This window comes from Lithobates pipiens, unplaced genomic scaffold, assembly GCF_037356315.1.
Source record: "Lithobates pipiens isolate NorthernLeopardFrog02 unplaced genomic scaffold, aLitPip1_a1.2 Scaffold_23, whole genome shotgun sequence".
In the NCBI taxonomy this organism is placed as follows: Eukaryota; Metazoa; Chordata; class Amphibia; order Anura; family Ranidae; genus Lithobates; species Lithobates pipiens.
In genome coordinates, this window is record NW_027507785.1 from 50,394,270 (window position 1) to 50,419,262 (window position 24,993).

Here is a 24,993-nt window from a genome sequence, read left to right on the forward strand (position 1 = left end):
AATGTTGCGCAACGATGGCCGTTATTTCAATGAGATTTTAAGATCACTCAAAGGTGGAGATACATGGAATGATTGAGATACCGGTTGGGAAACCCCAGACATATTCCAACGAGAGAAGTGACTGATCCAGGCATAAACAGAGGCTTTTTCATTATTGTTTTCGGGTGAAGGTTCATTTTGGTAGGTAGTGGTGTATCACGGATTGGTGGAAGTCTTTTCAACTCGGATTTAGATTCGTGCACGTGGGTTTGATTACCCATTTGTGAAGAGGAGCACTGGGACTATTTTCTCCAATATTTATACAGTTTTTTTTTACAGCTTTTATGTTTTAATCAACAATGAATGAGATGTAATTGCTGGATGTAATTAGTATTCACTGTCACAGGTATATTTAATAATTTTTTTTGGAGTTGGCACAGTTATCCACTATAACAGGGGTCTCTCCAAACTTTCTAAACAAAGGGCCAGTTTACTCTCCTCCAAACTTTAGGAGGCCCGGACAATGTGGATGATGGGAGTAGAAACTGTCTTGGACGTCAGTGGGGATAAACAATTCCCCATGATTGGTATTAGGGGGAGGAATAGTGCCCCATCATTGGTATCAGTGAGAGGAATAGTGCTCTTATCATTGGTATCAGTGAGAGAAATAGTGCTCTTATCATTGGTATCAGTGGGCGGAATAGTGCTCTTATCATTGGTGTCAATGGGATTAAAGTGGTTGTAAACCCTTATGACCAACAGGTAAGCCTAGATTAAGGCTTACCTGTAGGTCCAAGAAATATCTCCTAAACCTACACAGTTTAGGAGATATTCGCCAAAATACAGGCACTGCTATCTACGGCGCATGCGCCGTAGACAGCGGCGCGCAGGCGCACTGAGCGAGCCGCTGTCAACGGCGATATGCCACGAGTGGCTGCTCCCGTGCGCATGCGCAGGAGTGATGTCATTGTGGCTTCATCGAATGACAGCGGCAGAGCAGCGAGACCCACGGAGACCCACCGAGAAGATGGATGCGGCAGACAACAGGGGACAGCGGTGACTTCGCTGGCTCCTGTGTCAGGTAAGTGACACATAATGGGCTACTATGCGATGCATAGTAGTCCATTATGCTTTACCTTTGCAGGGAATCAAAGGAAGTAAACCCATCAGGGTTTACTTCCTCTTTAATAGTACCCCATTGGTGGTATCGATGGGAGGAATAGTACCCCATCATTGGTGTCAGTGGTAATAATAGTGCCCCATCGTTGGTGTCAGTGGTAATAATAGTGCCCCATCGTTGGTGTCAGTGGGAGGAATAGTGCACCATAATTGGTTGCTGACATGGGGGGGAATAGTGCCCCCAAGGGCCAGGTAAAAGCAAGCAAAGGGCCGCAATTTGGAGACCATTGCACTATAATATTACATTGTTTATCCCTTCCCATTGGTGGAGAATTTATGACTGCAGCAGATCTGACCCAAATTTAAATAACACATAAAAATTTTAAAAAACACAATATTTATTTTTGCACTGGTGACACAAACTTTGCGTATGTTGGAGCAAACATTTTTTGGATACGCTATATGGACATTTTTTATTATGTATGGGCGTTTTATGTAGATTATTTCACAATGCCAATAATTTAGGAGATTTGTAGTTGAATTAGTGTGCTACTGTGGAATTGTCTGTTTTTCATATTGACATTTGTTTCACCTCATTTGCATGGATCTTTAATCCTACCAACACAGTGGCAGAGTACGGTGAAACGACCAGTGAAAGCGATGGTCCCTTTAATCATAAAAGCCAGAATCCAGAGGACAAGGAAGATAAGAATGATGCAGAACCTTGTCTGCAAAATAAATATTACTGCCATGGTTACAAGGAAAATAAATCAAGCTTTAGACAGGCACGAGAAAATCAGAGTGAGCCATCCGCGGCACGATAACATTGTTCTACTTTTCATGTTTTCTCCATGGGTTCACCTAAAATTTGTTGAAGTACTGACTGAATTGGAACAGCAGAAGCATGCCGGCCTTGCTATCAGATAGAATTCTATGTATTTGAGACACAAGAAGCTCTGGTCTGGGTCTAAAACCTCCGTCAGGCTAGCCTCTGTTCTCCATTCATTTCTCTAGTCTGCCGTACCAACACTCCTTTCGTGAGATCTTCTCCAACCCCATAATTTTCTCACAAGCCAGTCCACCAAGCTCTACTAGCCACTGTCTTTACAGAGAAGCAAACTCCCCATATTGAGAGGTATACCCAACTGATTTCACTGAGGCTTTGAGAGTACACACATCACCCCCATAGAGACAGGAGAAGCTAAAAGTCTCTTGTTTTGGGTGACAGAGAGCCAAAGTAGATGCTGAAGGTATCTATTGAGGTTCATCACACTTGGGGGAATCATCTAGACCAGCCTCTCTCAACCTTTTCAACACAGAGGAACCCTTGAACTAGTTCTCCGGTCTCGGGGAACCCCCTGCTAAAAATTTGAAATCTACAACTCATGATACATTAGTGTGATGGTCATTGGGAAGAACGGTCCTTACTTGTGGTCATTGGGAAGAACGGTCCTTACACTTGTGGTCATTGGGAAGAATGGTCCTTACACTTGTGGTCATTGGGAAGAACGGTCCTTACACTTGTGGTCATTGGGAAGAACGGTCCTTACACTTGTGGTCATTGGGAAGAACGGTCCTTACACTTGTGGTCATTGGGAAGAACGGTCCTTACACTTGTGGTCATTGGGAAGAACGGTCCTTACACTTGTGGTCATTGGGAAGAACGGTCCTTACACTTGTGGTCATTGGGAAGAACGGTCCTTACACTTGTGGTCATTGGGAAGAACGGTCCTTACACTTGTGGTCATTGGCAAGAATGGTCCTTACACTTGTGGTCATTGGCAAGAATGGTCCTTACACTTGTGGTCATTGGGAAGAATGGTCCTTACACTTGTGGTCATTGGGAAGAATGGTCCTTACACTTGTGGTCATTGGGAAGAATGGTTCTCACACTTGTGGTCATTGGGAAGAATGGTCCTTACACTTGTGGCCATTGGGAAGAATGGTCCTTACACTTGTGGTCATTGGGAAGAATGGTCCTTACACTTGTGGTCATTGGGAAGAATTACCTCCTTACAGAGAGCTAAAAAGATCAATGGTGTCAGTGGGAACTTATCTGAGAGGCAGAAATTGCCCAATGCTGAAGGAACCCCTAGCAACCTTTGGAGGAACCCTGGTTGAGAATCACTGATCTAAAGGGAACGGAGAGTCATTGTTTTTGCCTCATTACGGCACACAGCCTTTTTCTTTTCTTTTATTTAGGTCCGTGCATTTCGTGCCAAATTTCATCTTTCTCTTCCGGCAATCGCATCTCTGAGGAGTAAGCTTAATCAATTTTATGAATTGCTGCAAGGCTTGTATGGATTTCCCTGTTTATTAAAAATATGCAAGATTAAAAAAGTAAATTCAGGGGACCAAATCCTCAGGTGGCTTTTTTTTTTTATTATTCCTTCCACAACGACTCTGCTCTACACACTACAACTCATAAAAGGTATTTTAAAAATATACTGGTGCGTTTCTCTAAGGCTCCGTTCACACAGGGGCGACTTTGTCCAGGCGACTTAGCCGCCTGACAAGTCGCGCTCCGTTCTGTACAACGGAACCGTTCTAATAGGAGCGACTCAAGTCGCTCCGACTTAGAAAAAAGGTTCCTGTACTACTTTTGGGGCGACTTCAGGCGACTTGCATTGACTTCTATACAGAAGTCGTTTTGCAAGTCGCCGCTGAAGTCGTTTGCAGGTCGCGTCTGTGAGTCGCGCTGCAAGTCGTGCCGCCCCTGACTAATGACTAATGACTAATAAGAATAGAGCAGAGCAAGCAATTTGATGGGGGAGCAAGGAGTGCTGGTGGGGGACCCAAAAAGGAGGAGGATCGGGGCTGCTCTGTGAAAAATCATTACGGAGAATATGCAAGTATGATGTGTATGTTTTTTTTTTTTGTGAACATTTACAATCACTTTAAATGGGAAAAAATAAAACAAAACAATCATCTACAGTCAACTATACCCCCCAGGTAAATATTTGTCGGTGATCGCTCTGAGGAAGGGCGTGCGTCCCCCAAAATGCGTCAGATTGCACACAGTTGTGCACGGGTCAGGTTACTTGATGCCGGCACTGGATGATGATTTGATGTGATACAATGCATGATATTTTCTCCTGGATTAGGGGTTTTGTTCATTTTACTAATACATTTTGTGGTAATGCACTAGGTCAGGGATACGCAATTGGCGGACCTACAGCTGTTGCAGAACTACAAGTCCCATGATGCATAGCAAGACTGACAGACACAAGCAAGACATCCAGAGGCAGAGGCATGATGGGACTTGTAGTTTTGTAACAGCTGGAGGTCCGCTAATTGCATATACCTGGTCTAGGCACTTGTACCCTCCTGTTTTGTTTATTAGATTCCCCTTACTGAGGAGGGCTGTACTGTTGGAGCGTTCCAGTTGAAGTTGGGGGTCCTCTGAGTGCAGGGGGTGTTTGTGTGCCCCTTTTATGAAACTTTTATAGCTTACTTTTACCTCATCTCGTATTATGTTGATACTGTAGATTTAATCCTTTGGGTAACCTAGAACAAAGAGATAAAAATATCTGCCTTTGCTTTCTCATTGGCAGCATGCCTTTCCTAGGTCTATGGCTCATGAGTATTGAAAGTAGACATACAAGGTGAGGAACGGCAGTTTTTACAATGCTCTCTCTTACGGAGTGTGATTTTTTTTTGGGGTCTTTTTTCTTTAGCCATCAGCTTATTTTTAACTTTCCCTGAATATATTCATGAGATCTCTATGCTATTGTAGAGCTGCATAAAGTTTTCAAAAACCATTATGTCGTCTCACCTTCAGCAGGTGATCTGATAATGGGGGGTCACAGATCCTGCTCACCTGCCTGTATGTCTCAGAGATAAAAAAAATAAATGTATGTGTGTATATATATATATATATATATATATATATATATATATATGAAAAAGGAATGTAAAAGCTAAAAGCGGTTGTGAGCTACTGCAGAGTCTCTGTCCTACTTCTCATAGCTTTGTATCACCAAAATAGCGTGTGCAGGCCATTCATATATATTTTATCTGATTAAAAAAAAAAAATATATAACAAAAGTTACAAATTCAAACTATTGCAATGACGGTGGCTAGCATATTGAATGTATGACCATGAGGCGTATGGGCGTACTTGAAGGAGACATCCACCTTTAGAAACATTTTACACCTGTTTCTTCTAACTGCCCGTTCCCCCCCGCAACAACAGTATGGGAAGAAGTCCCCCCCCCTCCATACTAGCTGTCCCTTAAATCAGAGCGCCCGTGTGGGGCTCCGGCCACGTAGCCGTGTCATTCATTCACACAGCTCTGTGCGTGAAACTACAAGCCCCGACACCCTTTGTGGCTGTTGTCTTGTAGTCCTCAATTAACTGCTGTGGAGTGCTGTGGTCATTCATTGATTCCTCCTGTCTGTGTATCTGCCTGGCAATACGGGATGTACGGGCAACACAGCTACACAGAAAGATCTGCAGGAGACCTGCGTAGCACCAGCGCTGGTGCAATTCTTTGCAGGCTCCAAAAAAATAAAAAATAAATAAATAATAATTCTAAATGAACTATTTTTTTTACCTGCAAAAAAAAAAATTTACATTTATTTTATTTTTTTTAAAGTGAACTTATCCTTTAAGCATATATCAGCACAAAGGGCCATGTTTGCCAGCAGGGGATGCACAGGTGTTCCGTTTATCCACATACAGGCAGTTCCAGCTCCCAATTTGACATCCACGTGGATGCTTTTCTCTGGGGGGCGCGAGTTTCGTGGGGACACACCCACAGGTGTCAAGTGCTGTGTCCATGCAGCCGCAGCATCCTAATAGACCTAAAAGGGGCTTCCAGCATGGGGATGCACAGAACACCTGTATGTGCCGTGCTGGCAAACACTGAGCCCTTTGCACGGAAGTGCACATAAAGTGGTTATAAAAGTAGGTGTTTGGTTTTGTTTTTTTTTACCTTAAAAAGGGGTTGTAAAGGTTTGAGTTTAAAAAAAAAAAAAAAAGTCATACCTCCACTGTGCAGTGGGTTTTGCACAGAGTGGCCCCGATCCTCCTCTTCTGGGGTCCGGGTGTTCTATGGGCACACAGAGAGCCAGCATGGACCAGCTCTGCCTTAGCAAATGGCTTTCTATGGGGGCACTCTGGGATCCGAGAAGAGGATCGGAGCTGCGCTATGCAAAATCACAGCACAGAGCAGGTAAGTAGATCATGTTTGTTATTTAAAAAAATAAAATAAAATTGATTATATATATATATATATATATATATAATCAATCTAAGTTTACCTGTGTGAGTGAGGTCTAATAATGTTTTTTTCTATTTTAAAAGGTGCCACAGAAAATCCAAAAAGGAAAAGATTTAAAAATATTCTACTGGCCAATGAGGCTCTGGCGTTTCAAAGCTGAACCTCAGGGGTGGGGCTTAGTATCAGTCAGGGGCTGGGCTGGTTGCTGACTTGGACAGAAGTCAAGGCCTTTTGTAAAGGCAGGAGTCCACCTATCTAGTTGCAGGGGCCTGTTGTAGTCCAGCCATGGACCCCAAATCTTCAAATATTTAGCATGGGTGTCAATAACTAGAGGGGTTAGCTTTTCGTTTAGAATGGTCCCTAGAAGAAGTTGCTTAACCTTGCAAAGTTCATTGATGGGTGGGAGCTTCCAAGCTCTACCTAGACTTTGCCTGGCCACCAAGAACACAAATCCTGCCATCATTGGTTGATGCTTACTAGGTGTGGTCTGGGTCTATGGAGGGCGGCTTCCCATAGATTGTGAACAAGGTTAATTTGCAGGACCGACCGGGTATGTTGCCTCCCATACACACATCCACTCCTCCACTGCAGAAAGTTGGCTTTTTTTTTGTCCTTTTACAAAAAATAAAGTCCTGGACTACCCCCGTGCACATCATTCGTCTCTCTACCCGAATGACGTGCACTTTGCCCACATGGCCTCCTGAAATATGTACGGCTCATAACCCAGGAGGCACAGTCCTTCAATGGGAAAGGAGGCGGCGGCGGAACCAGGCGGCCCATCATCGGTGAGGCCGTTATCTTAACCTGGAAGAGCCGGCAGTTTTCTGATGACGTCACAGAAGTGGAGGCATGGGATCGAGGGGGGTGTGCAGAGAAGCAGCAGATCTCGGCAGGATAACGCTGGATGAGCATATTAAGTGTGCATGACCCGCAACCAGGTAAGTGGGGGTTAAAAAATAAAAAAAATTAAAAAAAGAAGGGGTGTAGGGAGTGTAAAGTTCAGCTTTAAGTGCTTAAAAGATTGAGAGTTCACACAAGTACAACGACAACTACAACAGTTGTCACCAGAAACGACTGCAGCATTGGCACAGTGGTGTAGTGGTTAGCACTTTCACCTAGCAGCAATAGGGTTGCTGGTTCAAGTCCCGACCAAGACACCATCTGCCTGGAGTTTGCATGTTCTCTCTGTGTGGGTTTCCTCCGGGTACTCCGGTTTCCTCCCACACTCCAAAGACAAGCTGGTAGGTTAATTAGATCCGGTCTAAAATTGGCCCTAGTATGCATTTGTAAGCACGTTGGGACCCTACGGGGTAAAGGACCGTGCTACACCCAAACGGACACCAGCGGCAAGCGCCCCGGGGGCGTTTTGGTTCGCATAGGCAGCGCTATACAAGTCACTCATTCATTCATACGCTGGTCGACAGAACGCACATTAAAAGAATGCAGCATTGGTGTTTCCGATTGATGATTTAATATCCTTTTTAGAATATTTCCTCTTCCCACTGAGAAGACGCAGCACAAAATTCCAATTAGCAGTACTACATTTCAAAGAGCATGCCGACAGGAGGAGAGAGGAGAGCGACAGAGAGATGAGCTTGTCAGTCTGCTGCCTCTCCTTTTATTGTCAGGTTGGGGGAGGGACAAGACCCGTGTTTACTGAATTGCAGCAGACAAAAATCTGATCCCCAGGCTCTGCCAGACAGGACTCTGCAGTGTGGGCACAGATGTGTAAAACCTCAGAGCTGGATGGACAGAAATACAAATCATTTGGCGGGTAAAAAAAAAAAAAAAAAAAAACAGATCGCTTTTTGTATGTCATCTATGTGTTTAGCCGACTTCATGGATTGCAGCATTAGATTTAACCACTTCAGCCCCGGAAGAATTTGGCTGCTCAATGACCGGGCCCTTTTTTTGAGATATGGGACTGCGTCGCTTTAACTGACAATTGCGCGGTCGTGCGATGTGGCACCCAAACAAAATTGACGTCCTTTTTCTCCCCACAAATAGTGGTATTTGATCATCTCTGCGGTTTTTATTTTTTTGCGCTATAAGCAAAAAATAAAAAAATTATATATATATATATATATATATATATATATATATATATATATATATATATATATATATATATATATATATATATATATATTTTTTTTTTTTTTTTTTTTTTTTACTTTTTGCTGTAATAAATATCCCCAAGGCATAACCTATACCAGATTATTAATAGGCGAGTAAGGTGTCTCCGCATGACAAGTACATGAAGTCTTAATACTGTAGAGGATGTGAGGAGTCTCCCCCAGCAGCACAGCAGACGGTAACAATGCGGCTCAGTCTCATTCAAAAATCAGACCTCGTTATCCCACCTCTCAGCCGCCGTTATAAAAATTACAAGGAAGGAGCTGTAACCTCTCGCCAATAAATTTACAGTCTAAGCGGCAGATCCTTCTTATTAAATGTCAGACCCTCACGGAAGTGGGATGTAATAAATGCAGCTAAGACCCCGGTGCCCTTCAATTTCGCATTACTCAGAATTATTGACATAATGAAAGGGCTCCTTGTCTTCTGCTAATAGCCAGTGGTTGTCTTATCGCTGCAAACGCAACGCCGTCTGGAGTTCAATAATAATAACGCGGTACCTCCGCACGGATATTATTAGCTACAAAGTATGGAGCGGCATGGCTAAATTGGGTAAAGTCATGAAAAATTCAGGTCTGCCCGTGGGAGGGAGAATTTCAGTAAAAAAAAAAAAAAAAGGGGAAAAAAAAAAAAAAAGCTGCATGATTAAAGCGGGGCTCCACCCTAAAGTGGAACTTCCGCACATCAGAACCCTCCCCCCCTCCGGCGCCACAATTGGCACCTTTCAGGGGGGAGGGGGGTGCAGATACCTGTACAGTACAGGTATTTGCACCCACTTGCGGCATAAATATCCGCAGAATCTGCGGATATTTTACGCCACTTCCTGCGGGTCCCCCGCTGTCCGCTGGGAAACACACGGATCCCAGGAACAGCAGGGACCATCCTTATTGCGCAGCGCGACTCGCGCATGCGCAGTAGGGAACCGGGAAGTGAAGCCGCAAGGCTCCACTTCCTGATTCCCATACCCAAGATGGCGGCGGCAGCACCCGAGAGATTGGTTTCGGGTGCCGACATCACGGGCGCTGGGCGGGTAAGTGTCCTTATTTTAAAAGTCAGCAGCTGCAGTATTTGTAGCCGCCGACTTAAAAAAAATAAAAAATAAACAGCCGAACTCCCGCTTTAATCTTTAAAAGATCGCAATCTCGATCCCCCACACGATCTTAAAGAGAAGGGCCGGTTTAAAAAATAAATAAAAATTAAAAGTCAGCAGCTGCAAACACTGTAGCTGCTGACTTTTAATAAACACTTACCTGTCCAGGGCGCCCGCGATGTCGGCCGCCCGAGGCCGACCCATCCCTCGGCTCTCGGGTCCTAGCGCCGCCATTCTATGTAAGGGAAACAGGCAGTGGAGCCTTGCGGCTTCACTGCCCGTTTCCTACTGCGCATGCGCGAGTCGCGCAGCGCTTTGTGAATGGGATGCGCTGTGTTCTGGGACACACAGTTCCCAGAACACAGCGCGACCCATTACCCAGAAGACAACACGACGAGGAGAGAAGAAAGAAGATGAAGAAGAGGCAGATTAGGATGATGTGCCTAGCAACAGGCATTTCTGGTAAGTAAAAAAAAACTGCTATATGTCCCAGAAGACTTTGGGAGGGAGAGACGATTTCGGTCACCTAGGCGACCAGAACGGAAAAGGGAGCAGGCTCCTACCTGTCAAATTCGGGTACCTGCTTCGGATGGTGCCATTGCTGGTAATAGCAGCTGATTTGGCATGCGATTTGAGGAGGTGGGGCGGGAGCTGTGGGTGGTCACGTGAGCACCACTTTGAAATTAGTTATGAATCTGCATATTTTTGATAAACAACATGTACTGGGGCGCATAATGTAATATGTCACTGGGGATTATAGCAAGAAAACTATTTTTGCAGCAGGATTGGGCACGACACAGCTGACAGGCAGGGAGGAGGGGGAGAGAGGGAGGCAAGGATAGACAGTGGATTCTGACAATGGTGTCAGGGCCCAGCAGGCATGATAAACTGCTATGTGTGGCAAAAAACGAACACTGCATCACCCTGAACACACCATCCCCACTGTGAAACATGGTGGTGGCAGCATCATGTGGTGGGGATGCTTTTCTTCAGCAGGGACAGGGAAGCTGGTCAGAGTTGACGGGAAGATGGATGGAGCCAAATACAGGACAATCTTAGAAGAAAACCTGTTACAGTCTGCAAAAGACTTGAGACCGGGGCGGAGGTTCCCCTTCCAGCAGGACAATGACCCTAAACATACAGCCAAAGCTACAATGGAATGGTTTGGATCAAAGCATATCCATGTGTTAGAATGGCCCAGTCACAGTCCAGACCTAAATCTGGCAAGACTTGAAAATTGCTGATCACAGACGCTCGCCATTAAAGCGGGAGTCCACCGGGACTCCGCTTTTTTTTTTTTTTTTTTTTAAAGCCAGCAGCTACAAATACTGCAGCTGCTGACTTTTAAAATAGTGACACTTACCTGTCCAGCGCGCCCGCGATGTCGGCCCCCGAAGCCGATCTGTAGATCGTATCTCGGGTGCTGCCGCCGCCATCTTGGGTATGGGAATCAGGAAATGGAGCCTTTCGGCTTCATTTCCCGGTTCCCTACTGCGCATGCGCGAGCCGCGCTGCGCAATAAGGTCGGTCCCCGCTGCCTCTGGGATCTGTGTGTTTTCCCAGCAGGCAGCGGGGCACTTGCGGGAAGGGGCGGGCACTTGCGGAAAGGGGCGCATATTACGCCCCTTTCCGCAGAGAGCTATCCCGGAAGTGGGTACAGATACCTGTACTGTACAGGTATCTGCACCCCCCTCCCCCCTGAAAGGTGCCAATTGTGGCGCCGGAGGGGGGTTGGGTTCCGATGAGCGGAGGTCCACTTTAGGGTGGACCTCCGCTTTAAATTTGACAGAGCTTGAGATATTTTGCAAAGAACGGGCAAAAATGTCCCTCTCTAGATGTGCAAAGCTGGTAGAGACACCCGCAAAAAGACTTGCAGCTGTAATTGCAGAGAAAGGGGGGTTCTACAAAGTATTGACTCCGGGGGGGGCGCTATACAAATGCACGCCACAATTTTTAAAATATTTGTAAAAAAGTTTGAAAAACCATTTATCATTTTCCTTTCACTTCACAATTATGTGCCACTTTGTGTTGGTCCATCACATAAAATCCCAATAAAATAAATTTAGAGTTTTGGTTGTAACATGACAAAAATGTGGAAATTTTCAAGGGGTATGAATACTTTTTCAAGGCGCTGTATAATCTATTCATAGAAACCGGGTTTGGAATACAATGGCACCAATTAAGATTTCCATTAGGCTACAAAGTTAATAAAAACAAGGGTGAACAGCGGCGCTAGATATGGTGATAACATAAAATTATATAACAACTGGAATATAGGTATACATAAAATGTGTGTGAATAAGCACACATGATATTAAAACATTTGTTTAAAACATAATGTCCATAAATGATCCGAGATCTTGTATGATTAGCACCTGGAGGCAGCTCCCTTAGAGTGAAGCGATGAGCTCTGTGTAGAAATGGGAACAGAGGGGCGCCAGACTGAGTGCAGTATAAATCATATATTTAATAAAAACAAGTAGTAACTCACAGGTTAAATTAGATGAGTTCAGTATGCAGTGAAAATCGCCAGTCCTGGAGTCTCATAAATGTCTTCCCTTTGCAGCCTGGGGCACTGGTGTGATCTTACAGGGATCCAGAAAATGCTGGGAACCAGGAGGCAGGAAACAAGAAGCAGCTGGTCGTGACTTCACAGGAACAGGAAGTGTGATTATTCACAGTGGCAAGGAATGGTAATGCATTTCGAAGCTACAGCTTCTTCATCAGAATTGGTCTGATGAAGAAGCTGTAGCTTCGAAATGCATTACCATTCCTTGCCACTGTGAATAATCACACTTCCTGTTCCTGTGAAGTCACGACCAGCTGCTTCTTGTTTCCTGCCTCCTGGTTCCCAGCATTTTCTGGATCCCTGTAAGATCACACCAGTGCCCCAGGCTGCAAAGGGAAGACATTTATGAGACTCCAGGACTGGCGATTTTCACTGCATACTGAACTCATCTAATTTAACCTGTGAGTTACTACTTGTTTTTATTAAATATATGATTTATACTGCACTCAGTCTGGCGCCCCTCTGTTCCCATTTCTACAAAGTTAATAACTATGGCCTGCAATGAAGGGTCCCTTTCCAGTTATTGACCACTGGTGCTTTCTGAAGCAGGCAGTTCATCAGAGCAGAGGGAGCCGGTGGCTTTGTACCAGGCCATCCTCCCGTCTTCACAGGTATGTGATCAATGTATTATAGAGAATTAGTGAAGTGGAAATTTCATTACTACAATAAATTGCCGGGGAGCTCCCAGACCATCGGCTTAAGATGTTTCGGCTCCCCTCCCCACCACGCACAATACCGCTGCTCTGTGCGTTTGGGCTTTCCAAAATGTACAAATCTAAAAACAAGCCTTTGTTTTAACTTAAATACATTTCTAGCAGAAGGTTCTCCAAGAGCTGAAAATTATTTTTATCTACAGCTCGCGGTATATTAGCATGATCACTCAAAAGCCTTACAGCCAGTGCAAAAGGGGCTTCCCTAGATTGGTGGTGACCAAAGTAGAATCCCCTTATAATGGTGGCCATTGAAAAAGGAACCCCTAACACTGGTGGTCAGTAGAGGGGCCCCTCCAACAATCGGTGACCAGCGATGGTGGTATTTTAAACTGGTAGTCATTAAAGAGGTCCCTTACATTGGCCGTCAGTGGAAAAGGGCCTTCTTACATTAGCGGTCTGTGGAAGAGGACTCTCTTACGTTGGCGGTGAGCTAGGTAGAGTTTTCCTTACTTGGTGGTCACCAAGAGTAGGAACCCCATACATTGGTGGTCAGTGGAAAAGAGCCTCCTTACATTAGAGGCCTGTGGAGAAGGGCCCTCTTGTGTTGGTGGTGAGCTAAGAAGAGTCCCCTTACTTGGTGGTCGCTAGGAGTAGTAACCCCTTGCATTGGAGGTCAATTGAGAAGGCCCCCATACAACTGGTGGTTAGTGAAAAGAATGTCTTCTTAATTAGAGGTTAGTGGAAAAGGGCCTCTCTTACACTAGAGAATGTAAGGAGGAGAAGGCGCCCCCCCCCCTTTAATGTTAACGGAGAAGGAGCCCCTTAAATTTGGTGGTTAGCGGGAAGAATCACTCTTGTACACACGATCGGAGAATCCGTCGGAATGTGTCCTATCGGACCGCGTTGTCGGATAATCCGACTGTGTGTGGTATGCATCGGACTGATTCCGTCGGAATATCCGTCGGACCCAATTTTCCAACTTGTTGGAAATATTTTCCGACCAACTGGTTCGATTGGACATACTCCGATCATGTGTAGAGAATTTTGATCGGACCAAGTGCCACGCATGCTCAGATCAAATTCCTACATCAAAGCTATGGGCTACTAGCCTGAATGTAGTCCCATCGTAACGAAATTACGTCATCACGTTCTGAAAGATCGGATTTTTCGACAACTTGGTCCGTCCGTGTGTATGCAACAGTTTCGGACAAAATCCGACGGATTTGATTGTCGAAATCTCCGACCGTGTGTACATGGGCTAAGAAGCATGTACCTTTACACTGATAGCCAGTAAGAAGTAACCCCCCTTACACTGGTGGCCAGCAGAGAGTATGCCCCTTATATAATACAATCCAAAAGGCATATGTATAAACACCTGAAATAGTTCCAAAGCCTTAGTTTTATTTTTTACTTTAATGCATTCCATGCATTAAAGTAAAAAACCTGTGTCCAAGATGACCCTCCCCCCCAGCCCCCCCGTGTATATTCACCTAGCTTGTTCTATCACTGTGCAGGAGAGCGTCTCTCTCTCTCTCAGCAGGCTCATAGCAGCGGGAGCCATTGGCTCCTCTTGTGGTCAATAAAGTCTTTAGGACAAGGGAGCAGGGGGTGTTATGAGGGAGCAGAGGGGCTACTCCATGCAAAACCATTGCACAGAGCAGGTAAGTATAACAGGTTTGCCATTTAAAAAAAAAATTGTAAAGGTTTAGAATCGCTTTAAGACTTGGCTCACATATTTAAAAGCGTTTTGAACCGCATCCGATTCGCATAACATGTGAACCAGACCAGCTTTCAACAGAGCAAGTTCACATATATGCGGGCTTGTTGCAGTGCGAATTAAAAAAAAAAGGGTCCTGTGCATTTTCCATTCTGGCTTAGGTGCGATTTAAAGTGTTAAATTTGCACCTGAACCGCTGAAACCGCACAGAAACCGGCCCTACATATACACTATATTGCCCCCCCCCCCCCCCCCCCGTATTTTTTACATACGCATGAACTTTATAATGGCATCCCAGTCCATAAAGACATGGATGACCGAGTTTGGGGTGGAGGAACTTGACTGGCCTGGCACAGAGTCCTGACCTCAACCAGACAAAACACCTTGAATGAGAGCGGAGACTGCGAGCCAGGCATTCTCAACCTCACAAATACGCTTCTGGAAGAATGGTCAAACATTCCCATAGACACCCTCCTAAACCTTGTGGACGGCCCTCCCAGAAGAGTTGAAGCTGTTATAGCTGCAAAGGGTGGGCCAACTCAATATTGAACCTTAAGACTGCGGTGCCATTAAAGTTCATGTAAAAGCAGGTGTCCCAATACTTTTGACAACAGTGTATATAAGTTAAATCTCTTTGCTTTTCTTCCAGATCTGTGCAGCATCAAACAATTTCTTCACTTTGCCTCTGTGCAGACAATAAAGACCAGTCACTGCTGCTGTTCTATCCTTGTGCAGGGTGACTGGTCTTGTCTCCTACCCCTCCTGTACTTTTCTGCAGGCAGCCTGTAATGGGTGGGCCCTGCTGGTTCCTTCCCTTACAGTCCAGACTCCTACAAGGTAAGAACTCAGCGCTCTAGGCCAATCATCCCAAAGTTACACCTCCTGCTAGAAAAAGACAGGTGCAGCCTCTGCAATTAGCATAGAAAGAGCAAGAAATGGCTGGACGGCCGCACTCCATTGAGACACCTTTATTGAAATCAGATAAAATCCAAATAGTCACAAATGATCACATTGATCCCAGAGGAACAGGACAAGGCTTACATTTCCCACCACAAACGGGGGCTTAAATCATAGCTGATCATTTGTGACTATTTTATCTGACTTCAATAAAAGGTGTCTCAATGGAGTGCGGCCGTCCAGCCATTTCTTTCTCTTTCCTGGGTCCTTTCCTTAAGTGGAGGGCCACCCTAAAAAACAAAATGACATTAAAATGTTCCACCCACCTTAAGGGCCACCCAAAAAAAATGAAAAAAATATTTTTTTAACCACTTTCAGACTGGATAATTTTGCTGGCTTAAGAGTGGACCGCTTTTTGCGATTCGGCACTGCGTCGCTTTAATTGACAATTGCGCGGTCGTACGACGTGGCTCCCAAACAAAATTGACATCCTTTTTTTCCCCCACAAATAGAGCTTTATTTTGGTGGTATTTGATCACCCCTGCGGTTTTTATTTTTTGCGCTATAGACCAAAAAAAGAGCGACAATTTAAAAAAAAACGCATTATTTTTTACTTTTTGCTATACTAAATATCCCCAAAAATATATTAAAAAAAACTTTTTTTTTCCTCAGTTTAGGCCGATACGTATTCTTCTACATAATTTTTGGTAAAAAAAAAAAAATTTTTAATAAAAAAATGGCATAAAACTTTTTTTTTTTAACCAAGTTTTATGCTATTTTTATTAATCATTTTATTTTTTATTTTTTTATTTTTTTACTAGTAATGGCGGCGATCAGCAATTTTTATTGTGACTGCGACATTATGGCGGACACATTGGACATTTTTGACACATTTTTGGGACCACTGTCATTTATACAGCAATCAGTGCTATACAAATGCACTGATTCCTGTGTAAATGACACTGGCAGTGAAGGGGTTAACCAGTGGGTGGCAGTGTAGGGGTTAAATGTGTCCTAGGGGCCTGTTACTAACTGTGGGGGGCTGGGCTGTGTGTTCGTGAACACTGATCTCTGCTTCAATCACAGGGAGCAGAGATCAGTGTCACTTGTTGCTAGGCAGAACGGGGAGATGCTGTTTACATCGGCATCTCCCCGTTCAGCCTCCCCGTGAGACGATTGCGGGTATCCCACGGCAATAGAGTCCGCAAAACCCTCGCCCGGACTCACGGGGGGTCCCAACCGGCACGCGCGCGATGGCAGGGCGGCAAATTCAAATGGAAGTACCTGTACGACAATTTGCCTGCCCGTGCCATTCTGCCGACATACATCATCGTGCGCCGGTCGGGAAGTGGTTACACTTACCTGAAATGCCTGTTGCTAGGCAGATCGTCCTAATCTGCCTCTTCCTACTCCACGGTGATCTTCGGTCTTCTCTCCTTCTGGCGTTGTCTTCTGGGGAATGGGGCGCGGTGTGTTCAGGGAACTGTGCGTGTCCTGAAACAAAGCGCGCCCCATTCACAAAGCGATGCACGACTCGCGCGTGCGCATTAGGAAACGGGCAGTGAAACCTGCAAGGCTCCACTGCCTGTTTCCCTTAGATAGAGTGGCGGTGCCGGGACCCAAGAGACGGGTCAGCCTCAGGCGGCCGACATCGTGGCACCCTGGACAGGTAAATAAGCTTATTAAAAGTCAGCAGATACAGTGTTTTTTTTTCAGCTGGCCCCCCCCTTTTAGCTCCGCTTTGTAAGCAGAAGGATGTCACCGCTACATTTGCAAGGTAATATCTGGGTCAGCAAAGCAATTTGGTGCAGTGTATTTGCAGCTATTGAGGAATTTATAAATAAAAAAATAAAAAAAGGTTATTATTCCCGAGGTTCAGCTTAAAAGTAAAAAATATGACAACTGCTTTCTGCCGGGCCACACTAAGCTCCTTCCGCCCCCCAGAGGCACAACATTTCACAACCGTCCATAAAAAGGAAGAGATGGATTTCATCTTTGGATGTCATTTATTTGGAAGTCACGGTCCTCCAGCTGGCAGCCTGCGTTCCAACCGCAACCCTCGGCTCTGCGATTCTCTTGTATCACATCATGTTTTTAATACGATTCAACCCACAAGGAAAAAAAACAGTCAAAACAACAAGCCAGGACCAGCTCATAAATACGACAACTCTACAAGAAACCATTTCATCTTCACCGCAGTTATTTAAACGCATGACAGTTTGAGGTCAGGACTACTCCAAAACACAGAGTTTGAGCAATAATAATGGAAAGCATAGCGGTTTATTAAAAAAAAGACCTAAAAAATAAATAAAAAATGAAATATAAAATAAACACACACACACGAAAAAAAACAGTCCAGTGAGGTATTTACACCACCCGCTATCAATATATATATATATATGTGTTGCCTCTGTGAGGTCAGGCCTTGGCTCCACCAAAGAGTCTCATTCAGTACCGCTTTACCGACACGGCTCCAAAAAAAAAAAAAAAAAAATCAAGCTTAAATATATAAAATAAAATAAAATGATGGTGTGCAGCGTGGCGCAGCAGGAAGGTGAGTGGGGTCCAGACTAGAGCAAAGCATCAAGCAGACAGCACACGTGGTGAGCAACATGGGAACGCTATAGAAAGTGGTCAACAGAGAGAGGACTGAATGGCGAAGGATCAGCAGAGCTGGGGGACCAGAGCAGGACAAACTAGCAGATGTCATGTGGCGAGTAGCGTGGGAGCAATAAAGCAGGGGTGTGAATAGGGTACCACTCAGCGGGGGGAATCGGCTGAACGAGGGTACCACTCAGCGGGGGGAATCGGCTGAACGAGAGTACCACTCAGCGGGGGGAATCGGCTGAACGAGAGTACCACTCAGCGGGGGGAATCGGCTGAACGAGAGTACCACTCAGCGGGGGAATCGGCTGAACGAGAGTACCACTCAGCGGGGGAATCGGCTGAACGAGAGTACCACTCAGCGGGGGAATCGGCTGAACGAGAGTACCACTCAGCGGGGGAATCGGCTGAACGAGAGTACCACTCAGCGGGGGAATCGGCTGAACGAGAGTACCACTCAGCGGGGGAATCGGCTGAACGAGAGTACCACTCAGCGGGGGAATCGGCTGAACGAGAGTACCACTCAGCGGGGGAATCGGCTGAACGAGAGTACCACTCAGCCGGGGGGGGGGGGGATCTGCTGAACGAGAGTACCACTCAGCGGGGGGGATCTGCTGAACGAGAGTACCACTCAGCGGGGGGATCTGCTGAACGAGAGTACCACTCAGCGGGGGGATCTGCTGAACGAGAGTACCACTCAGCGGGGGGATCTGCTGAACGAGAGTACCACTCAGCGGGGGGATCTGCTGAACGAGAGTACCACTCAGCGGGGGGATCTGCTGAACGAGAGTACCACTCAGCGGGGGGATCTGCTGAATGAGAGTACCACTCAGCGGGGGGATCTGCTGAACGAGAGAACCACTCAGCGGGGGGATCTGCTGAACGAGAGTACCACTCAGCGGGGGGATCTGCTGAACGAGAGTACCACTCAGCGGGGGGATCTGCTGAACGAGAGTACCACTCAGCGGGGGATCTGCTGAACGAGAGTACCACTCAGCAGGGGATCTGCTGAATGGGGGTACTATTGAGCAGGGAATCTGCTAAATGGGGAAACTACTGTGCAGGGAGGGATCTGCTGAACGAGGGTACCAATGAGCTGGGAATCTGCTGAACAGGGGTACCAATGAAATGGGGATCACCTGAGTGGAGGTGCTGCCAAGCTGGGGGTTCTACTGGGCCCCTTTAAAATGAATTGAACACCAACACACACACACAAGGCATTTGCCAAGCTTTATTAAAGCTTCAACTTAACATATGAACACAGGTCTACTTTAACCACTTCCGAACTGCGGCACGCCGATATACGTCCTCACTTTGAAGAGGAATATCATTGTTACGGCAGCAGCTGGCAGCCATAATCGCCGGTATCCTCCTCTTCAGCGGGCGGTCTGGTTTCTGATAATAGTGGTCTCGAGCGGATTCGCCTCAAGATCACTTTACCATCGGCAGAGGGAGAGGGGGAAGCGCCCCCCCCCCCCCCCCAACCACGCTCCGGTGCCCTTCACCGCTTACCAAAGCCGCCGGTAGCGGTGGAGGCGATCAAATGCTTCTCCTTCCTGGGTATGGAGAAAAAAAAAAAAACGTTAAAGAATAATAAGGCATGAGAGGGCTGACTATACCTCTCGGATTAAGGCCAGGGGGAAGAAAAAAAATAAAAAAAAAATAAAAAAAATACACACACACACAAAACTCTTCCTCTGCCACACTTCAATAACCCAGAACAACGCAATAATGTTGAGCTGCTGTTTAAACAAGACCTATGCAGGCGTGTGGCGGAATGGCAGCAGCTCAGGGAATCCGAGAGCACAGAATATAAATTAAACTTTGTTTTCACATGACGGCTCTAATTTCAAGCTGTGAAGGAAAAACAGGTGAAGATAGAAAAAAATAAAGTGTAACAACTGACAAATGAAAATGTAAAAAAAATTTAAATAAAAACTAAAATAGAACTTAAAAATCCAATCAGTAGCCCGCAGTGTGCGGCTCGAGTCTGCCGCCGCGCACAACTATATCAACGTGAAGCAGCAACTCTCGCTAAGATTCCGCAGGAAGATTTCATTTGTGGTTGGAGAGGAATCAAATTAGATTATGTTGCAATCTGCATAATTCGATATGTAAATGTACAGGATGCTTAACCTCCAAAAAAGAAAAAAAAAAAACGCAATCAAAATAAATGGTTTCGATGTACCCAAAGCAGGGAGATTGTTTTCTTTCAAACTGAATTCTGAAAACATTTCTGAACAGGACCTGATTAAAAAATAAAGACGGATTTTAAAAGGTTCATGCGGTGCGCATGCAGGGCAACGGCGAGAAGCGATCCGGGACAGAATTGGATTGTCCTTTTCAGTTGAGGGGTCATTACTTTTCATTAAAAAAAAAAAGAAAAGAAAAAAAAATTAGACCTTTACAAAACTCTGGTCTCAAACAAAGCCGTGTGCAGACTCTACTGGCTGGACTTTTAGAATCTTAAAAACGGAACTTAATCGTATTTGAGCATCACAAACTGAAAACACCATTTAATTTGTAATAGTCAAAGCAAAACTCCCCCACCAATCCATGTCTCCATTTTGTTGAGAAATCGCTTTGAAAAAACACCCCGTCCCCAGCATTTCGGGCTGTGGCCATTTTGAGTAAGGGCAGATGATTCATGTAGTATTTACTTACTGGAATCCATCTGCCCTTAGGTCAGGCATGCAGAGAGCAGGGTGTGTTCAGCTGAAAAAGCTCCTCCCTTAGGGTCTGTTCACACAGGGGCAACTCAGATCCGACTTCAGGTCGCCCCCTAGTCGCCTCAGGTCGGACAACATGTAAAAATCTATGTAAGTGAATGAGAGCCGTCTTAATGCACACTACTGACGTCGCTCCGACTTCAGAAAAGGTTCCTGTACTACTTCAATCCGAGTTGTAGGCGACCGGTACCCATTGATTTCAATGGAGGTCGCCTCCAAGTCGGATCTCCATCTATACGGAGGCGACTCTCACAGAATTATAAGCTCTCAAGAGGGAACTCCACGCCAAATTTATGAAAAAAAATTGGCGTGGGTTCCCTCTCCGAGAGCATACCAGGCCCTTAGGTCTGGTATGGATTTTAAAGGGAACCCCCCCCACGCCAAAAAAATGGCGTGGGGGTCCCCCCCAGATCCATACCAGACCATTATCCGAGCACGCTGGCCACCCAGGAAAGGGGGTGGGGACGAGCGAGCGCCCCCCCCCTCCTGAGCCGTACCAGGCCGCGCGCCCTCAACATGGGGGGTGCCTTGGGGAAAGGGGGCCCCCGGATCCCGGCTCCCCACCTTATGTGAATGAGTATGGGGTACAATGTACCCCTACCCATTCACCTGTGAAAAAAAAAATGTAAAAAAAAAAACACACAAAGTTAAAATAGTTTACTGCACAGCTCCGGGGGTCTTCCGTCTTCGGGGGTCTTCTCGCCGGACTCCTCCGCTATCTTCTGCTCTTTTGCTAGCTCTTTCACTAGCGGAGGAGCCCGGCTTTCTTCTTCGCCGCCGCCCTCTTCTTCCGACTTCGGGGGTCTTGTCCCCCTCTTCGGTTCTTCTTGCCGGGCCACCGCGCCTTCTTCTAGCTCTTTTACAAGCGGTGGCCCGGTCTTCTGTCGCCGCCACCGTCTTCTGTTCTTCTCTTCTAGAGATGTTGCCTCGTCGCTGTCTCCGCTCACTAAGATAGAACAAGCGGCGTGCGGCGACTTGTATAGGGACATCACCGGATGATGTCCCTGCCCATTATGATGTCACAGTCCCAGCATCCTCTGGACTGGGACAAGACCCCCGAAGTCGGAAGAAGAGGGCGACGGCGAAGAAGAAAGCCAGGCTCCTCCGCTAGTGAAAGAGCTAGCAAAAGAGCAGAAGATAGCGGAGGAGTCCGGCGAGAAGACCCCCGGAGCTGTGCAATAAACTATTTTAACCCTTGTGTGTTGTGTTTTTTTTTCACAGATGAATGGGTAGGGGTACATTGTACCCCATACTCATTCACATAGGGTGGGGGCCCAAGATCCGGGGGCCCCCTTATTAAAGGGGGCTCCCGGATTCCGATAAGCCCCCCACCCGCAGACCCCGACAACCAACAGCCAGGGTTGTCGGGAAGAGGCCCTTGCCCTCATCAACATGGGAACAAGGTGCTTTGGGGTGGGGGGGCCCACGCGGTCCCCTCCCTTCCCCAAGGCACCCCCCATGTTGAGGGCGCGCGGCCTGGTACGGCTCAGGGGGGGGGGGGGGGGCGCTCGCTCGTCCCCACCCCCTTTCCTGGCCGGCCGGGTAGCGTGCTCGGATAAGGGTCTGGTATGGATCTGGGGGGACTCCCACTCCGTTTTTTCGGCGTAGGGGGGTTCCCATTAAAATCCATACCAGACCTAAGAGTATGGTATGCTCTCGGAGGGGGAACCCACGCCAAATTTTTTTTCATAAATTTGGCGTGGAATTTCCCCTTGAGAGCTCATTCTCTGATTGGCCGCGGCAAAAGTCGCCTGGCCTGGGGCGACTTTAAAGTCGTGTTGTAAGTCGCCCCAAGTCGTGTTCAGGTCGTGTCCAAGTTGCCTCCAAAAGTCGTGTTGAAAGTCGTGTTGCCCCTGTGTGAACGGACCCTTAACCACAGGGCACGCGCAACCCCCGCCACACCCCACTGCCCGGGCCAATTTTCAGCTTTCAGCGCTGTCACACTTTCAGTGACGATTGTGCAGTCATGCAACACTGTACCCAATTTTTTTTTTTTTTTCCCACACAGCTAGATCTTTATTTTGGTGGTATTTAATCACTAATGGGTTTTTTTTTTATTTTTTACTAAACAAATGAAAAAAGACTGAACATTTTGAAAAAATAAATAAATTTTTTTTTTAAATAGTTTGTTATAAAAATTTAGCAAACAGGTCATTTTTCTCCTTTACTGATGTGCACTGATGAGGCGGCACTGATAAATCAGAACATCAGTGCTCTGATTAGTGCCGATGTCCCTTTAACTCTTTTCATGCCTAAGCCCATTTCTGACAATTGTTGCTCACAAGTTAAAAACTGTATTTTTTGCTAGAAAATTACTTAGAACTCCCAAACATTATAGATATATCTATATCTAATATCTCTCTCTCTCTTCTAGAAATATATCTATATATATGAGAGACCCTAGAGCAGTGATGGTGAACCTTGGCACCTGAGATGTTTTGGAACTACATTTCCCATGATGCTCAACTACACTGCAGTGTACATCATGCATCATGGTAAATGTAGTTCCAAAACATCTGAGGTGCCAAGGTTCACCATCACTGCCCTAGAGAATAAAATGACGATTATTGCAATATTTTATGTCACACAGTATTTGCGCATCAGTTTTTCGAACGCAAAATATTTGGGGGGGGGGGGGGGGGAACTTTCACGAATTAAAAAAAAAAAAAAAAAAAAAAAAAAAACAGTAAAGTAAGCCCAATTTTTTGAATAAAGTGAAAGATGTTAAACTGAGTAAATAGATACCCAACATGTCATGCTTTCAAATTGTGCACATTCATGGAATGACGACAAACTATGGTACCTAAAAATCTCCATAGGCGACACTTATAATAATGTAAACACCGTTTACATTTGCGAGCGCGACTTGCGTGAGCGTTTTCTGTGCTGTGCAAGCTCGCGGGCTTTACATTTTATTTTTATTTTTTTTCTTCTTTTCTCTTTTTTTTTTTTTCTTAAACATTGTCCCTATAAAAAAAAAATCGAATAAAACCGTTTCCCCGAAAATAAGACCTAGCGTGATTGTCGGTGATGGCTACAATATAAGCCCTACCCCCCCAAATAAGCCCTAGTTAAAGTCCTTGTAGGTCTCATTTTCAATGTAGGGATTATTTTTGGGGAAACAGGGTAGGGCTTATATTGCAGCCATCACCAACAATCACGCTAGGTCTTATTTTTGGGGAAACAGGGTGTATACACACACACACACACACACACACACACACACTTCTAGAGCTGGGGCGATTTTCAAAAAAAAAAAAACACACACCTCGATTCACGATTTGAATGACTTTTTTTTTTTATGGACACCTCACCGGTCCTGAGGAGGGTGTTTTTTTTAGGCGAGGCCGCGGCTTCGGCCCAGTCCGCGGCAGGAGTTTTTAGGCGAGGCTTCGGCCTAGTCCACGGCAGGAGTTTTTAGGCGAGGCTTCGGCCTAGTCCACGGCAGGAGTTTTTAGGCGAGGCTTCGGCCTAGTCCACGGCAGGAGTTTTTAGGCGAGGCTTCGGCCTAGTCCACGGCAGGAGTTTTTAGGCGAGGCTTCGGCCTAGTCCACGGCAGGAGTTTTTAGGCGAGGCTTCGGCCTAGTCCACGGCAGGAGTTTTTAGGCAAGGCTTTGGCCTAGTCCGCGGCATCCGGCCTCGCGGACTAGGCCAAAGCCGCGCCCTTGCCCAAAATCCCTGCCCGCAGCACCTCAGGACCGGTGATGAAAAAAAAAAAAATCAAAAAAAAAAAATCAATTTGACCTCTCAACCCGATCCAAGATTTAAATCGATTTTTCCCCCCACCCTAATATATACATAAACACACATTTCATTTTTTTCCCTCTATGCTATAGATTCATTAGAACAAAACAAAAATGACAGCGGCAGAATGGAGAGGACTTCAGATATTAGAAAACGACTCCTCTCATTATTAGAATTTACCAAGTACACAGACGAAGAGAGAAAACAAGGATCGAACATACCGAGTGGTGAAGAACGCTTGCACCAAGTCGTCCAGCAGCCGATTGTTCCGTAAGTCGGGCTCGGCAACATTCTGCAACAAAGTGACACAAAGCTCAGAGTGAGATCTTCCTCACAGACAATCCTACAGCAGATGTAATGAAAACCAAAGCAGAGGAATAACAGATCCATTCGTACAATGGCAGTGTCCAGCTCTGCTACTGGAAATACAAACACATACCAAACATCATGAATAGATGAGGAGAATGAAACCATCAAACAAATTAAAGTGGTTGTAAACCTCCGACGTGAAATATGAACAAAGCATATCCC

At 45.8% G+C, this 24,993-nt stretch overlaps 1 protein-coding gene across 2 annotated transcripts in view; it reads right to left on the bottom strand.

The window, feature by feature from the left end:
* The window catches only part of RAD18 (RAD18 E3 ubiquitin protein ligase), a 406,657-nt gene that overhangs the window by 335,070 nt on the left and 46,594 nt on the right, over positions 1-24,993 (bottom strand). For both annotated transcript variants that reach the window (XM_077451576.1, XM_077451575.1), the window contains exon 4: positions 24,684-24,754. In XM_077451576.1, the coding sequence (XP_077307702.1) occupies positions 24,684-24,754 (71 nt within the window). The remainder of the gene's footprint in view (positions 1-24,683; positions 24,755-24,993) is intronic.